Source organism: Chiloscyllium plagiosum, unplaced genomic scaffold (assembly GCF_037043375.1).
Source record: "Chiloscyllium plagiosum isolate Xiang-an unplaced genomic scaffold, Cpla_swu_hap1 HiC_scaffold_4, whole genome shotgun sequence".
Taxonomy (NCBI): Eukaryota; Metazoa; Chordata; class Chondrichthyes; order Orectolobiformes; family Hemiscylliidae; genus Chiloscyllium; species Chiloscyllium plagiosum.
Window position 1 is genome coordinate 109029959 of NW_028270142.1, and position 18164 is coordinate 109048122.

The window sequence follows — 18164 nt, forward strand, 5'->3', positions numbered from 1 at the left end:
ATTTGCCTTTATACTCTTTTAAAGATTCACTCGATCTATCCTGTCTATACCTGACATATGCTTCCTTTTTCTTAACCAAACCCTTAATTTCTTTAGTCGTCCAGCATTCCCTTTCACTACCAGCCTTCCCTTTCACCCTAACAGAAATACTTTCTCTGGACTCTCGTATTCTCATTTCTGAAGGCTTTCCATTTTCCAGCTGTCCCTTTACCTGATAGTACCCCACAAGACAGTGGACGATATTCTCAGTGGGACTTTGACTCCACAAGAATAATGCAGTGATCATTCTTTATCAGTACTGTCATGGGCAGATGCATCTGCAGCTCGCAGATTAGTTAGGATGAAGTGAAGTATATTTTTCCCTCTTGCTGGTTTTCTCACCACCTGCCGCAGTCCAGCAGCCATTTCCTTTAGGACCCGACCAGCTTGATCATTAGAGCTGCAACTGTTGAGCCACTCTTGGCAGTGGACTTTGAAATCCCCTACCCAGAATACATTTTGCACCTTTGCTAACCTCCGCGTTTCCTCCAAATATTGATCAGCAAGAGGTTTTCTTGCCCATGTCTAACCTGAAACAATAAGCGTTGGGAGTCAATGTTGAGGACTCCCAGGGCAAATCCCTCCAGACTATATGCCATTGTGCTGCTGGGTCTGTGCTGGTGTTGTTTGGGACATTGCCTATAAGGTATGATTCAGTGAGTGTGGGTTGTCATTGGATTAAAATCCTGGAACCATTTTCCTAACAGCAGTGAGAATGGATCTGCCCAGCTTAGACCGAAGCGACTGGAGAAGGTGATTCACCACCACCACCTTGTTGAGGGAACGCTCACTCCTTGTGAATAAAAAAAATCTCAGGCTCTGTTTGAAGACTGCAGTTTGTCCTATACAAGTTATTTGCAACAAGGAGCCCTTCACAATGAAAAATCAACTCATGAATGGACTCTAAGATGGAGTAGTGGAGATAAAAATTTTCAGACTTCTAAGAACCAATTGGAAGCTGCAGTGTAAGATTTACAGATCATTCTGGAGACAAGTATGGAATGACCTCCCTAATGTGCAAGCGTTTTGAGGATAAAATATTGTTAGGTGTGGATTAACTGATGAGGGAACTGATGAATTTACCTCAATCATACTGTAGCAAATGTGTTTCAGGCTTCATTCCCTCAGTTTGAGCGATTCACATCGAAGAAAAACAAACTATTGCAGGCTGGAGGATAAATTGGTTAAATAATTTACAACTTTATAAAAGGGCCTCAGGTTTTGCAGCCTTCATGTTTCATTTCTGTTTCAGATGATGATGACTCTGTGCTGCTAACTCTGACTGACTCTAGCCTCCTGCAACTCGAGCTGGACTCTAAGACTGCCTATTTACTGTGCAGCTTCCGCAAAGCTGTACACAAGATGATAAAGAACTGCCTGCGATATGAACTCCCAGAAATATCTTCTGATCTTCGGAAAGAAAATGGGGAAGTGCTATCATTGCTTGTGGAGCTCTTGAACTGTTGGCCAGCAGAGTGAAAGGTTCACTAGGAGGAGAGGGGAGATGTCCAACGTTTATATTGTATTCTGTATCAGAATTGCTTAACCCAGTGTACAAAAAAAAAATTGTATCTGCTTTATTTAATGCAACGAGAGGCTAAAACTGCTCAACTTTCTGCAAAATTACATGAAACTGATGGGCAGACAGGTCTATCATCTCAGATAATTTATAACTGTTTATAATGGATTGTGCGTAAAACTAATCAGAATAATTTTATTAAGCAAGAGCCTAACTAAAGGGATGAATGTGTTTCTGCATGGAAAGTGTTGTCTGATTTCCATGATTGAAAAATTTATTTAAATACAAGTTTGTTAATATGTTTTTGTATTTTTTAAACAATTGTTTTGTCAGTTTACATTGGTTGAACTTGGCCTCAGACTCAGAGCTTCAAGGGTTTAAGCCACACTCCAGGATTTCAGCACAATTGAAATTTTGGCTAATCTTCCTCCCTTAGCACCATCAACAATTGCTAATTCATCCCATTGCTTTTTGTGCAGACCACTATGGTTAGTTTGTAAGCCCATAGTGGCAGCCAAATTAAGTGACTGTACTTTGAGATAATTGGCTAGAGAACCCAGAGGTCATGAAATTGTGCTCTAATTATTTCATTTACTTTAGTGCATGTAATCAAAGTTCCTCTGAATCTTTGCATCTTTTAGCTCATTGATAATAGGTGTTCTTGGGCAAACAGCAGTAGAAATATATTTTAACATTTTAGTCAGGGCATTACTAATACTGGCTCCGAATCGTTAAACTTGCAGTCCTAAGACTTGTCTTTAAATCTCTCCACAATCTCACACCCGGCTTTGAATTTACACTTCTTTCTTCCCTACCCTTACAGCTCTCTCTTCGCAATGTTTTTAAGTTCTTGACAAGGGCCATACACAAACCTTCATTGCTTTTGAGATGAGTTTTTTTTTATAAAGCAATCTTTTGAGACTGAAAGATTCCTACTCGACATTAAGCATCAAGCTTGAACATAGCACAACAGCTAATAAATTTGCTTAGATTCCAGCCTGAGCTAATCCACGACTATTAAGAGGTAAGGATTGAAATTTAGGTCATGACTACTTGGGAAGTTCTATTGAAATGTTCAAATTAAATGGCCCTTTTTAAGATTGGAAGGAGGGTAATCTGTTGTTTGGCTTTGTGTAGGATTTTGCCTTGATGGCTAATACCCTTTTATGCTATTAAGAAAGTGGCAAATCCAGGAGTGTACTCTGGTTCATAACTCAACAAACAGGAAAAGCTTCAACCATACACCAACAGCTATTCTTTTCAGGATGGAAACCAATGACTCGCAGAATTCTGCAGGGGTCAGGGGGTCAGTGTTTGGACCTCAATTATTCACATTATATATTAACAATCTGGATGAAGGAACTGAGGCTACTGTTGCTAGGTTTGCAGATGACACAAAGATAGTGAAGGGGCAGGTAGTGTTGAGAAAGCTGGGTGGCTGCTAAAGGACTTGGACACAATAGTTAAGTGGGCAAAGAAGTGAAGACTGAATACAATGTGGGAAATGGACTTTGGTAGGAAGAGTAGAGACGTAAAGTATTTTCTAAGTGGGGAAAGGCTTTGGAAATCTTTGGGAAAAATTTGGGAGACCTAGTTCAGGATTCTCTTATGGTTAATATTAGGTGGTTAGGAAGGTGAAATGAATGTATTAGCTTACAAGAGCAGAGATGTACTGCTGAGGTTGTTTAAGGCTCTGGTCAGACCACATTTAGAATGTTGAGTAGTTTTAGGCAGCACACCAAAGAATGGATGTGTTGGTAAAGTTTACAAGAATGATCTTGGGGATGAGGGGCTTGTCATGAGAAGCAGTTAAGGACTCATCCTTCCTAACTCCATTGAATACAGACGGATGGGGATGTCGGGGGGAATTCTAATTAAAATTTACAGAAAACCAAGATGTAGAGATGTTTCCACTAATATGGTGTTTTGGCTTTCATTAACAGGGGGATTGAGTGTAAGAGCCATGAGATCTTGTTGCAGCTCTATAAAACTTTGGTTAGACCGCACTTGGAATACTGTGTCCAGTTCTGGTCGCCCTATTATAGGAAAGATGTGGATGCTTTGGAGAGAGTTCAGAGGAGGTTTACCAGGATGCTGCCTGGACTGGAGGGCTTATCTTACAAAGAGAGATTGAATGAGCTCGGACATTTTTCATTGGAAAAAAGAAGGAAGAGAGGGGACCTAATTGAGGTGTACAAGATAATGAGAGGCAATGATACAGTTGATAGCCAGAGACTTTTTCCCAGGGCAGAAATTGTTAACATGAGGGGTCATCGTTTTAAGCTGTTTGGCGGAAAGTATAGAGGGGATGTTAGAGGAGGGTTCTTTATGCAGAGAGCTTGAGAGCGTGGAATGCGTTGCCAGCAGCAGTTGTGGAAGCAAGGTCATTGGGGATATTTAAGAGACTGCTGGACATGCATATGGTCACAGAAATTTGTGGTTTCGTACATTAGGTTTACCTTGCATGAGGATCAACGGTCGTCACAACATCATGGGCTGAAGGGCCTGTTCTGTGCTGTACTGTTCTATGTTCTAATAGGAGAGATCAGGACCTGAGGGCTTAGCCTCAGAATGAAGGTTAAAAATCACAACACTGAACTCGGCAAGATGGCAGTGATTCTGTAGACCTGCTGTGGACAGCTCTGCCTAACAGCCAAGACATACTGGTGGTTTTTGCCATCCCTAGCCAACTTATGTGGAGGAATTATTAGTTTAAAAACTTAAAGAACATATTTGTTGATAATTTGGAGTGCGAAGGATGCCAAAAGGAAAAGGAGCAAGGAAACAGCAGCAGGGAGGGCACTCCTCTGCAGCAGCGGCCTTTCCCGAATCCCCGGGGGTCCTGGACACAGGAATTGGCATCAGCGATGGCGAGACTTACCTTGAAGGTTGAGGCTGCGATTGAGGAGATCTGTGCCCATGTTCAACCCATCGTGTCCATGCTGCAGAAGCATGAACTGGAGCTATGGGGCCTCAGGGTGCAGTTGGAGAAGGTGAACCACAGCCTCGGAAGCACTGATCAAGTCCTCATCTAGTCAGATCCAGGTACTGGAGCGAGAGGTGTGGGCCTTATGAGACCAGGTCAACGACCTCGAAAATTGAGGTTGGAGGATGAATCTTCAGATTGCCGGGCTTCCGGAGGGTGAAGAAGGTGGGCAGTCAGTCAGCTTCTTTGAAAGCTAGCTGCCGCAGTTCCTGGGCCTTCAAATCAAGTCCAGCCGGCTGCAGATTGAAAGGGCCTATTGGATTGCAGTGCACAGGTCTGGGCCAGTACAGCGCCCCTGCCCAATCTTCGTGCACTTCCACACGTACATTAGACAATAGGTGCAGGAGTAGGCCATTCCGCCCTTTGAGCTTGCACCACCATTCAATATGATCATGGCTGATCATTTCTAATCAGTATCCTGTACCCGCCTTATCTCCATAACCCTTGATTCCACTATCCTTGAGAGCTCTATCCAACTCTTTCTTAAATGAATCCAGAGACTGGGCCTCCATTGCCCTCTGGGGCAGAGCATTCCACACAGCCACCACTCTCTGGCTGAAGAAGTTTCTCCTCATCTCTGTCCTAAATGGTCTTTAAGCCGTGTCCTCTGGTTTGGCACTCACCCATCAACGGAAACATGTTTTCTGCTGCCAGAGTGTCCAATCCTTTCATAATCTTATATGTCTCAATCAGATCCCCTCTCAGTCTTCTAAACTTAAGGGAATACAAGCCCAGTCGCTTCAGTCTTTCAGTGTAAGGTAATCCTGCCATTCCAGGAATTGACCTCGTGAACCTATGCTGCATTCCCTCAATAGCCAGAATGTCTTCCCTCAAATGGGGAGACCAGAACTGCACACAATACTCCAGGTGTGGTCTCACCAGGGCCCTGTACAGCTGCACAAGAACCTCTTTGCTTCTTTACTCAATCCCTCTTGTTATGAAGGCCAGCATGCTATTAGCCTTCTTCACTACCTGCTGTACCTGCATGCTTACCTTCATTGACTGGTGTACAAGAACACCCAGATCTCTCTGTACTGCTCCTTTCCCTAAATTGATTCCATTTAGGTAATAATCTGCCTTCCTGTTCTTGCCACCAAAGTGGATAACCATACATTTATCCACATTAAACTGCATCTGCCATGCATCTGACCACTCACCTAACCTGTCCAGGTCACCCTGTAATCTCCTAACATCCTCCTCACATTTCACCCTGCCACCCAGCTTAGTATCATCAGCAAATTTGCTAATGTTATTACTAATACCATCTTCTACATCATTAATATATATTGTAAAAAAGCTGCGGTCCCAGCATTAATCCCTGCGGTACCCCACTGGTCACTGCCTGCCATTCTGAAATGGAGCCGTTTATCAGTACTCTTTGTTTCCTGTCAGCCAACCAACTTTCAATTCAAGTTAGTACTTTGCCCCCAATACTGTGCGTCCTAATTTTGCTCACTAACCTCCTATGTGGGAGTCTATCAAAAGCTTTCTGAAAGTCCAGGTACACTATATCTACTGGATCTCCCTCGTCCATCTTCAGATTTACATCCTCAAAAAATTCCAGAAGATTAGTCAAGCATGATTTCCCCTTCATAAATCCATGCTGACTCTGACCTATCCTGTTACTACTATTCCAGATGTGTCATAATTTCATCCTTTATAATAGACTCCAGCATCTTTTCCACCACTGAAGTCAGACTAACTGGTCTATAATTTCCTGCTTTCTTAAAAAGTGGTACATTAGCCACCCTCCAATCCGCAGGAACTGATCCCGAATCTATCGAACTCTGGAAAATAATCACCAACGCATCCACAATTTCTCGAGCCACCTCCTTCAGTACGCTGGGATGCAGACCATCAGGCCCCGGGGACTTATCAACCTTCAGACCTAACGGTCTCTCCAACACCAATTCCTGGCAAATATAAATTCCCTTAAGTTCAGGTCCTTCAGCCACTGTTACCTCAGGGAGATTGCTTGTGTCTTCCCCAGTGAACACACATCTGAAGTACCAATTCAATTCTTCTGCCATTTCTTTGTTCCCCGTAATATATTCCCCTGTTTCTGTCTTCAAGGGCCCAATTTTAGTCTTAACCATTTTTTTGCCTTTCACATACCTAAAAAAGCTTTTACTATCCTCCTTTATATTTTTGGCCAGTTTACCTTTGTACCTCATTTTTTCTCTGTGTATTTCCTTCTTAGTAATCCTCTGTTGTTCTTTAAAAGCTTCCCACTTATCTTTGCTATGTTATACTTTTTCTCTTTCTTTTAACTTTATATGTTTCTTAACTTCCTCGTCAGCTACGGCCACCCATGCCTCCTCCTAGGATCTTTCTTCCTTTTTGGAATGAACTGATCCTGCATCTTCTGCATTATACACAGAAATATCTGCCATTGTTCCTCCCTGCTAAGGTATTGCACCATTGTACTTTGGCCAGCTCCTCCCTCATAGCTCCATAGTTCCCTTTATTCAACAGAAATATTGTCACTTCCGATTGTACCCTCAATCTGCAATTTGAGAGGGAGAGGCTTATTGTATTATGGTCACTACTTCCCAATGGCTTCTTCACCTCGAGGTCCCTGATCAATTCTGGTTCATTGCACAATACCAGATCCAGAATTGCCTTCTTCCTGGTAGGCCCCAGCACCAGCTGTTCTAAGAATCCATCTCGGAAGCACGCCACAAAGTCTCTTTCTTGAGGTCCAATACCATCCTGATTCTCCCAGTCTACCTGCATGTTGAAATCCCCCATAACAACTGTAGTAACATCTTTGCTACAGGCCAATTTCAGCTCCTGATTCAACTTACATCTGACATCCAGACTACTGTTTGGGGGCCTGTAGATAACTCCCAAGAGGGTCTTTTTACTCTTAGAATTTCTCAACTCTATTCATACTGACTCTACATCTCCTGATTCTAGGTCCCCCCGCGCAAGGGACTGAATATCCTCCCTTACCAACAAGGCCACCCCACCCCCTCTGCCCGTCAGTCTGTCCTTACGATAGCACGTGTAGCCTTGAATATTCATTTCCCAGGCCCTGTCCACTTGAAGCCACGTCTCAGTTATCCCCACAATATCGTAACTGCCAATTTCCAAAAGAGCCTCAAGCTCATCCATCTTATTTCTAATGCTTCGTGCATTCATATATAGTATTTTTAATTTGTTACTGCCCTCACCCTTCCCATCAACTCCTATTTCACTCAACCTTACAGCATGATCCCTTTTTGAGTTTTCTGCTTCATTGATACCATTGTCTTTCTTGACTTCCCTTGTTCTAACTTTCCCTTCAATTTCCTTCTTAAACATCCAGTTTGTCCCCTTCCCCCCGCTACTTAGTTTAAACGTAGCTGTGTTGCAGTAGCAAACCTGCCTGCCAGAATGCTGGTCCCTAACCTATTAAGATGCAAACCGTCTCTCTTGTATAATTTATGCTTACCACAAAACATACCCCAGTGATCCAAGAATTTAAATCCTTGCTTCCTGCACTAGTTCCCCAGCCACACGTTCAAGTCCATTATCTCCCTGTTTCTGGCCTCACCAGCCTGAGGAACTGGAAGCAAACCGGAGATAACCACCCTGGACGTCCTGCTTTACAGCCTTCTTCCTAGTTCTCCGAAGTCCCGCTGTAGTATGTTCCTCCTCTTCTTCCCGACATCATTTGTGCCGACATGTACCACCACCTCTGGCTCTTCACCTTCGTCCTTGAGGATTTCCTGCACTCTGTCTGTGATGTCTTTAACCCTGGCACCAGGAAGGCAACACACCATCCTCAAGTCCCGCCTGCTGCCACAAAAACCCCGGTCAGTTCCTCTCACTATGGAGTCCCGTATTAGCATGGCTCTGTGCGATGTTTGACTCTTCTGCTCTGCCTCCATGCCAACTTTTGATTGACAGACCTGGCCGCTTTGCGGACTGGCAGTGTCATCTATCTCTACTGTTTCCAAAAGATTCAATTTGTTCCTGACAAGTACTTCCCCTGGGGTCTCTTGCACCTGTCTCCTCTCTGCCTTCCTCATCGTCTGCTCTCTTCTGGTATGGTCGGTGTAATAACCTCGCTGAAGGTCTTGTCCAGAAAGATCTCGTTCTCTCGGATGAGCCTAAGGTCCTCGAGTTCTTTCATCAGTGCTGCAATATGCTCTGTCAGTAGCTGAACATGCACACGCTTTCCACACTTATACGAGCCCGACACACCAGAGTCATTGACCTCCCACATCAAGCACGTAGTGCACTGAACCAGCTGGGCAGTTATGTCTTCACCCTCTTCAACTGTGGTGTAATCACTTCACTCAACCTCCTTGTCAAAGACTCCTGAGCTAAAGCCTCACTCTTCAATCCACAGGAACTTCCTTAGACCCTCTTTTTGTGGCAAGTCTGTGGACTTTTAATTTAGGTTAGAGGAGGAGGGTGGGAGGGAGGACCTACTTTGTAGGACCTGGGATCTAGAACACACCCCTCAATAACAATCACTTACTTTCCCGACCGTCTTTGCGCTCTGACTTCACTTCCGCCCAGCTCCCGCCGCTCTCTGCTGCAAAAAGCAGGCACAAGCAAAAAGTGATAGGAGCCTCGAGATCACTGAGAAAAGACTCCAGGCACTGCTGCACAAGGGGTCAAAAATCACATTTTTCCAGGATCTCCCAGCAGCTGTAATTCGAAAGAGAAAGTCCTTCAATGAAGTTAAACAGAGCCTGAGGAATCTGGGCATCCAGTACTCCATGAAGTACCCTGCAGTGCTCCGTTTCAGCCACGAAGACTGTTTATACTCAGCGGATAAAACTAAGAACTTTGTAGAAACTTTAAAACAGATGGACTGGTCTGAAGTACATAGTTAATGTTCATCCTCTTTTCCTTTCCTGTTCTCCTCCCCACCTTTTTTCTTCTTTCTCTTTCCCTAATAATTTTAAAAAAAATCTTGTTCCTCCTATTATATTTTTATAACTGCATTTAATCATGGAAAATGTGGGTGTACTTTGTTGTCCCCCATTTTTCTTTTTCTCTTTTAGTCACAAATGGGGGGGGGGAACGTGGAGCTGGGGATGGGCGGAGTGCTTATCCTAACTTTGCCTTTTTTTGTTGACTTAAGGACCATCTCCATGTTTATTTTTTTTGCCTAAGGCTGGGGTACAGCCTGGGCCTGAAGGAGCTGTGAATGAGGGGATGGTTGGGTGAGTATCCTCTATGGGCAGGGTGGAGAGTCTCCTATTCAAGGTTTTTTTTTGGTAGCAATAGTTGTTTGGAGTTATGATAGAGTAGTTTTTATATAAACAATTTTGTGACTGAGGTTTTATTTACATGTGCTCAGAGCATTGCAAGCAGGGGTCTCCCTCCCAGGGGTTCAAGAGTCTCTGAAAGGGGATATGGCAAAGTGTCTTGTTAAATGGTGCACCTGGAACATCAAGGGAAGTCATTCACCTTTTAAAAAGATAAAGATGCTTTCTAGCCTTAAGAGGGAAAGGATTGATATCCCTGTTGCAGGAAACCCATCTTGATGATGGAGAACACCTGAAGCTACAACAGAGAGGTTATTCTTTTCATCCTTTACTACTAAAAGTAGGGGAGTGGCAGTACTTGTCCAGAAAAATCTTCCATTCACATTATTAGAGCAGGTGAAAGATGAACAAGGGCAGTTTGTGATACTTAAGGCCCTAATACATAGGAGGAATATGGATTTTAAATGTCTACCATTCTCCGGCATAGCCCTGCAAATTTTTGATTAGTGCCTTTTTTATGTTGAGAGCCTTTGGAACAATATTATTACAGGGGGAATATAATTGCCTTTTGGATCAGACAGTGGACAGGATGCCTAGAGGGCCCCCAACTATTTCTTCGCAGGCCCAGCAGGCAGCTGACTTATGCTAAAAGTTGGGGCTGGTAGATGTTTGGAGATGTCTTCACCCTACCAGCAGGTACTTCACCTTTTTTTCAAACCCACATAAATGCCACATGAGAATTGATCTTTTTCTGGCTGCCTCAATTTTTCTGGCTCCCTCAATCCTTCTGGATTCGATTATGGGTTGTAAAATTGGGAACATAGCTATCTCTGATCACGCGGCGGTATATGTGGAGGTTAAGACCAAGAGTGAGGGACTGAGTTTCCGACACTGGTGTCTGAATTCTTCTTAACGATTCCAAATTTGTGGAATACGTTTTGAGGGAGTTTCTGGAGTTCTTGACTATCAATGCAGGCGTGGCTAGTAGTCCATCTATGCTATGGGAGACCGCTAAGGCCTTTGCTAGGAAATTAGCTATTTCTTATTCGGCTAGCCAGAAACGACAGAAGGGGGAATAACAGCATCTATTTAAGACGCGGTTGAAAGTCGTTGAGATGGCACATTTTGCATGGCCTTCGGTGACTAAGCTACAGCGGACCATGGCCCTCTGGCTGTCTTGAATTCAATACTTACACAAACCACAAGGTTTGCAGAACATGTTTTTGCTGTTTGAGTATGGGGATAGGCCAGGGAAGTATTTAGCTTATCTGACTAGGAAAAAGCATGCTTCCCCAATCCATTACTACAATTAGAGACAGCACCGGGGTCCTTACATAAAATGCCAAAAGGATTAATGAGACTTTTTGGAATTTTTACTCTGAAGGTTGCGACGATAGGAGGGCCAAGATGGAAGCCTTTTTTAAGAACCTGGACCTCCCAGCGGTAACCTTGGATCAGACCTCTCTCCTTTTTTTTTATATAGATTTTTATTGAAAATTTAACATTTTTACAAGTTTACAAAATAAAAAAAAACAAATATAAATATTGATATACAATTAAATCTTAAATAAATAATAACCAAAATTTAACAAAAGAAAAATACCAAGAAAAAAAACAAAACTCAACTAACTACTGATCTAACCAACAACTAACCAGAGTGTATAATTAAGTCTCTTACATTATTCAAATAAGAGAAAAAGAAAATGATGGATAACACAGAAATTGGGTAGTGAGATACCTGCTCAGAATGTATTAACATCAAATGTAACAAAACCCGTATTTGTGCGGGATTCCTATCCCAAGGGGCCCCGGACCAGCCAGGTTCGCCATCTCAATTAAATAAAAGCCCTGGTTAGAATGGCCGAAATATCTATTTATATAATTCAAGAAGGGCTGCCATATTTTATGGAATAATTTGGTCTTTGGGTGCACCATATTTGTAACAAAGTCAAGGGGAATACATTCCATAATTAATCTGTGCCAATTTGAAAGTCCAGGGGGGCCCTCAGCCACCCAGTTTACCAAAATATATTATAGAAAATAATCTCTTCCCGTGCATATCCAGGGAGGGCAAGTTCGAAAAGCCCAAAAGGAGAAATACAGCGTCCACTCTAATTTCCGTTCCTAAGATTTCTGTCAGAGCACTTGCTACTTTAGTCCAATATCTACGGATCTTATGACAGGTCCATAGGCAATGTACAAGAGTGCCCACCTCTATTTTACATTTGGGACACATTGGAGATGCTCCTGCCTTAAATTTTGCCAATTGATCCGGTGCTATATGGGCCCTATGAAGTATCTTCAGCTGAATAGCCTGAGTTCTGTTGCAGTTGGTGATTCTTCTGGCATTTTCCCAAATGTCATTCCACGTTTCTATAGAGATTTCCAGTCCCAAATCTTGATCCAATGTTTTAAACAGATTGCCCATATCTCCTGATACTTCATCATGTAGTAAATGATAAATAGTACTGACGGAAGATACCCCAATTGGCCATAGCAATCTACATTCTCTGTCTGATCTATAAAGACTATCTAATAGCGTAGTCTTCTTCTGTATGTAATCTCGAATTTGGAAGTATCGAAAGAGGTCTCCATTAGGTAATCCGAATTTCTGATGCAGCTGTTCAAAAGACATCAGGATCCCTTCTTTAAACAGATCCCCTAAACATGAGATACCCCTGGATCTCCAGAGTTTGAAAGTGGAATCTGTAAACCCCGGTTTAAATCCCCATGCTCCCACTATCGGAGCATAGGGGGATGTTTTATGTGAGTTGCCCTCATTTTGCCGCATTATATTCCAAGCTTTAATTGTGTTTAGTATTATAGGGTTTTTGCAGTGGTCCGTAATGATTTTCCTCTTGTCTGAAAATAAAAGGTTAATAAATGGGCATTTTACTTGAGAAGCCTCGATGTCCAGCCAGATTGATTGCAGGTCAGACAAGACCCAATCAGCTGTGTAACTTAATAGGGAACTTAACTGATATTTCCTAAAATCTGGGAAATCCAATCCTCCCCTTGCCTGTGGAAGCTGTAGCTTCTTCAGCTTAATGAGGGGCCGTCTATGATTCCAGATAAAGGAACCCAGCCAGCCATATAATTTACGTAGTGCCAGCCTCGGCAGCAACACCGGAAGCATTCTCATAGGGTATAGGAGATGGGGCAGGACATTCATTTTAATTACTGCTATTCTACCCAGCCAGGAAATTGGAAGGTCTCTCCATCGTTGGAGGTCCAACCTGATCCTCTCCAGTAAATGCACAAAGTTAGCCTTGTATAACTGACCAAATACTGGGGTAATAAAAATGCCTAAATATAAGAAACCCTCCAGGGACCACCGAAAAGGAAAGTGGGATCCGTCCAATAAGTGGGATATAATGGCAAGGCCACCCATTGGCATAGCCTCAGATTTTGAGAAATTAATTTTATAGCCTGAGAATGCACTAAATGTATTAATAACTTGGATTAAGCGAGGTACGGACATCAGGGGATTACTGAGAAATAGAAGAACATCATCTGCATAAAGGGTAATTTTATGTTTACCTGTACCAATCCTCGGGGCCGTTATATTAGAATCAGCCCGTATACCTTCTGCTAGTGGCTCAATTATTAGCGTAAATAACAATGGCGAGAGGGGACATCCCTGACGGCAGCCCCTATCCACACTGAAGCTATCCGAGCCTAACCCATTGGTAATGACAACTGCCTTGGGATTACTATATAATGTTGAGAACCATTTAGTAAACACCTTTCCAATGCCAAACCTTTCCAATGTGTAAAACAAATATGACCATCAACCCTATTGAATGCCTTTTCCGTGTCTAATGAGACTACTACTCCTGGTATCTTTCCCTGATGACAGACCTGAATCACATTCAAAACCCTTCTAACATTATTGGATGATCTACGGCCCTTAATAAACCCAGTCTGATCCTCCTTTATAATATGTGACAATACCCTTTCTAGCCTCAATACTAATGTTTTAGAGAGGATTTTAAAATCTACATTTAGCAAGGATATTGGTCTGTATGGTACGCAATCTTCTGGGTCCTTTCCTTTTTTAAGGATAAGAGAGATATTTGCCTCTTTCAGCAAAGGCGGGAGACAGCCCTGACTGTATGAATAGTTATACATGTCCATAAGTGGACCAGCGCAGCAGGTCAGGCAGCATCCAAGGAACAGGAGAATCGACATTTCGGGCATAAGCCCTTCTTCAGGAATGAAGAAGGGCTTATGCCCGAAACGTCGATTCTCCTGTTCCTTGGATGCTGCCTGACCTGCTGCGCTTTTCCAGCAACACATTTTCGGCTCTGATCTCCAGCATCTGCAGCCCTCACTTTCTCCATAAGTGGACCAGCCAATATTCCTGTAAATTCTTTATAGAATTCAGCTTGAAAGCCATGTGGGCCAGGTGCCTTACCGCTCTGAAGTTGCCTGATTGCGTCAAGTATTTCTTGGATTGTTAGGGGAACATTCAAGACCGATACCTGTTCTGGAGTTAGGTCCAGAAAGGTCAAGTTTTTAAAAAATGATTGCATCCTCCTAGTCTTGTCTTCACAATCCTGCGATTTATATAAATCAGAATAAAATTTTCTAAAGATTGCGTTAATCCTTTTATGATCATGAGTCAGAATACCCGTACTTTCCTTGATAGACGTGATAGTTTGAGGGGCCTTCTTTTTCTTTGCAAGAAATGCTAAGTATCTACCAGGTTTATCGCCAAATTCATATAACCTTTGTTTTGCAAATAATATTTCCCTCTTAGCTGTTTGGGTAAGCGTGGTGTTTAGAGCTGTACTAAGGGCTGTAATCCTTTGCAATTTGATAATAGAAGGTCTGTCAGCGTATGCTGTTTCAGCCGCTTTTAAGTGAGCTTCAAGCAGACGCTGTTGTTCTCCCTTTAATTTTTTCTGGGTCACTGAGTATGAGATGATCAAACCTCACGCGTAAGCTTTGATGGTCTCCCACATCATTGATGGGTTGCTAGCCGTACCTAAATTAATTTCTAAAACAGTTTTAAATTCTTGAGAGAAGTACTTTACAAATTTACTATCTTTCATCAGGAAGGGACCCATATGCCAATGCCGGGGGGATGTCTCATTGTTCCTCGCCTTGATTTCCATATATACAGCAGAAATTGTTATACTACCTATTTTACAGGGTGATATGGAATTTTAACAAAATATATCAATTCTGGTATGGCATTTATGTGGATTGGAGTAAAAAGAAAAATCTCTGCCCTGTGGGTGAAGACATCTCCATACATCTACTAGTCCTAATTCTTTGTTCAAATCCACCAATTGTCTGGATCTGGGAGATACTCCCGCAGTACTCTTGGGAATCCTATCTATTTCCGGATCCATAATACAATTAAAGTCTCCCCCTATAATTGTATGATGGGCACCGAGAGCCATCAATTTTGAGAAGGCTACTGTTATAAATTTAAAATGATGTGCCAGGGGGGCAATACAAATTTAAAATCCCATATTCCTCTCCATTTATAAGGGCTCTAATCAGAATATATCGTCCAGATTCGTCTTTTATCTGATTTAGGATTTTGAAAGGGAAATTCTTCCGAATAAGAATAATAACTCCCCTGCTTTTTGAGCTAAAAGAAGAAAAAAAGGCCTGATCAAATCCACCCTGTGGTAATTTCAAGTGTTCTTTATCCGACAGGTGTGTCTCCTGCAGGAGAGCTATATCAACCCTTTCTTTCTTGAGGTTTGATAATATTTTCTTCCTTTTGGTGGTGAATTACTCCCCTTGACATTCCAGGTGCACGACTTAACCGACTGATCAACCATAATCGTACAGGCAAATCCGAGACCCCTCGGGAGGGGAAACCCTATCCAGAACATCCCGAGCATAGAGCATATAAAATTCACAAAAATAAAGGCTCTCTAATACACTCACAACAATATAATAAAAAACTATTTCTAAATTAAAAAAAATAAAACTTAACTAAATGGAGATGTTCCCCCTTGTTCCCAGGGGGCATCACTTCCTTGCCAAAAGTCCAGTGTATCTTCTCCCAACTAGTGCCCCACCCTTGACCCAGGCACTCCTCAATAAATTGAAGAAAATTCAAATATACTACAGAGCTACAGTTAACAGTGAGCACCCTACCACCCCCCCATCACCCCACCACCAACACCTGGATATATTTGGTAATGTTAATACCATGTATAAACATATAAAACTATAAAATTAGAGCCTCAACAAGTAATAATTAAATAAAATAATACAAAATAACAAGGGAAAACAACCCCGCTCCTAGAGACAGAGATAAAATAGGATAAGGTAACCACCTCCCCCCCCCACCAACATTAACTAGACCCCATATATAATTTTAAACAAAGGGGGTGGGAGAAAATCATTAAGTAAAGAACAATAAATAAATCCCTCTCCCCACTCCCCAAGATAATATTAAACAGTAAGGTAAAAATAAAGGGATTAATATATTTAAAAAAAGGGGGACCCCTACATTGTAGGGGTCATATTTATCTAAGAGAGTCCAAAATTTCCTTGGCCTTTTCCGGCAATCCGAAATTATACACGGACCCTTCATAGTTAAAACGTAGCATCGCTGGGTAGCGCAAGGAGTACTGAATATTTCAGTCCCTTAAACACTTCTTCGCCTCATCAAACGCCTTCCTCTTTCGGACCAGAGCTGGGGAAAAGTCCTGGAATAACATGATCTTGGATCCTTTATAGATCATGGCTTGGGGATCTTTTCCAAGATTTCTGGAGGCTTCTAAGAGCATCTGCCTCTCCTTATAGCTCTGCAGCCGGAACAGGACCGGGCGGGGACGCTGTTTCGAGCCGGGCCCGCGTATTGCAACCCGGTAGGCCCATTCCACCCTGATCCAGCCTCCAGATTTAAAAGCTGTGGAAGCCACTGTTCAAGGAACACTGTAAGCTGGCCTTCCTCTTCGGGAAAGCCCAGCAAACGAATATTTTTTTGACGACCTCGATTCTCGAGGTCGTTAATGTGATTCTCTAAGGTCCAGACTCGTTCGAGAGTCTGGGCCCGACCCACGGCTGATTCTGCTATAGTCTTGGAGGTCGCGGCCTTTAGCTCTGCCCCCCGACTTGGCGCTCAATTTCCTTGATGTCTTAGTCGTGCTTTTGCAGCGCGGCCGAGAGTGAGTCCCATCAGCTTCTGGACTCTTCAACGAAAGCATCGATCTTCGCATCGAGTTTGGAGATTATTTCCATGAGGCTCGCCACCATAGGGAAGTCCCCCGGGGCTGCTGCGGATGCCTCTGCTGCAGCTGGAGAGGGTGGGGGAGGGATTCCTGCTTGTTGAGAGCTGCGGGCTCCCTTCCCTTGTTATTTTTACTGGAGATTAAATTGTTTAAATTCAATACCAAGCAACTAATTACATTACACTTTGCCCAAGTCTTGGGAGGAGCACTGTAGACTCAGACTTGCTGGGTCGCCGCCATCTTGAATCCCCCAGGCCTCTCTCCTTTATGCCCTCTCAACAGTTCAGGAAATATAGGAAGCCGCTAGGCAACTTCAGAATGGGAAAGCGCCTGGCCCAGATGGCCTCGCAGGTGAGTTTTATAAGGAGTTTATAGGGATTCTGTCAGGGCTGATGTTGGAAATATACATTCCTATATGCATGAATGTCTACCCCAATCTTTGAGAGAAGCTAATATTTCCCTTATTTTTATAAAGGAGAAGGTTCCTGAGAATTGTGCCTCATCCCCAAGCCATCTGTTAAACTCAGATTTCAAGATTCTAAGATCTTGGTGCTGAGATTGGAAAAGGTGTTGCCCCATATTGTTAAAGAGGGCCAGACAGGCTTTATAAGGGGCCATAAGAATGTCAGAAGGTTGCTGAATATTGTCCAAGTTTGTCAGCAACGATCGATTCAGAAGTTGGTGATTTCCTTAGATGCAGAGAAAGCATTTGACTGGGTGGAGTGCCGTATCTCTTTTATGTCTTAGAGTGGTTTGGGTTGGGGGGTTTCTTTACTAGGTGGGTGGAGGTTTTAGATCGCCACCCTCTGGCTGCAGTCATCACCAGCAGGGTGAAATCTGGGAACTTTAGGATTGGTAGGGGTAGTTGGCGAGGCTGCCTTATTTCACCATTGTTGGTTATGTTGGTGATAGACGGCTGGCAGAGACCTTTCGTCAGAATGTCCACAAACGCTCCGGAAGTGGGACCAAGACTACACAAGATTACACTTTTTATTGGACCAGATGGCCTCTGCAAAGTTGATCTTATATCCTGAAATAGCCCCAAGTGAATTAATACATTGTATCAGGTGGATTACAAAGTCGGAGCCTATGCCTCTGGTGGACTTTAAGGAAGTGCCAGAGATTGAAGATGGTCCGAGGTTCCCTTTTAAGTGGTCACGGGCAGGTTTCCAATACCTCGGTATTTTTATTACCCTCATGTTTGG

General features: G+C 43.0%; 1 protein-coding gene across 1 annotated transcript in view; it reads left to right on the top strand.

Annotated features, from left to right (window-relative positions):
- Positions 1 to 1857, top strand: part of dhx30 (DEAH (Asp-Glu-Ala-His) box helicase 30) — an 88194-nt gene extending 86337 nt beyond the window's left edge. The window contains exon 19 of the mRNA XM_043687996.2: positions 1292 to 1857. Within this exon, the coding sequence (XP_043543931.2) occupies positions 1292 to 1518 (227 nt within the window). The 3' untranslated portion in view covers positions 1519 to 1857. The remainder of the gene's footprint in view (positions 1 to 1291) is intronic.
- The last annotated feature ends 16307 nt before the right edge of the window (positions 1858 to 18164 follow it).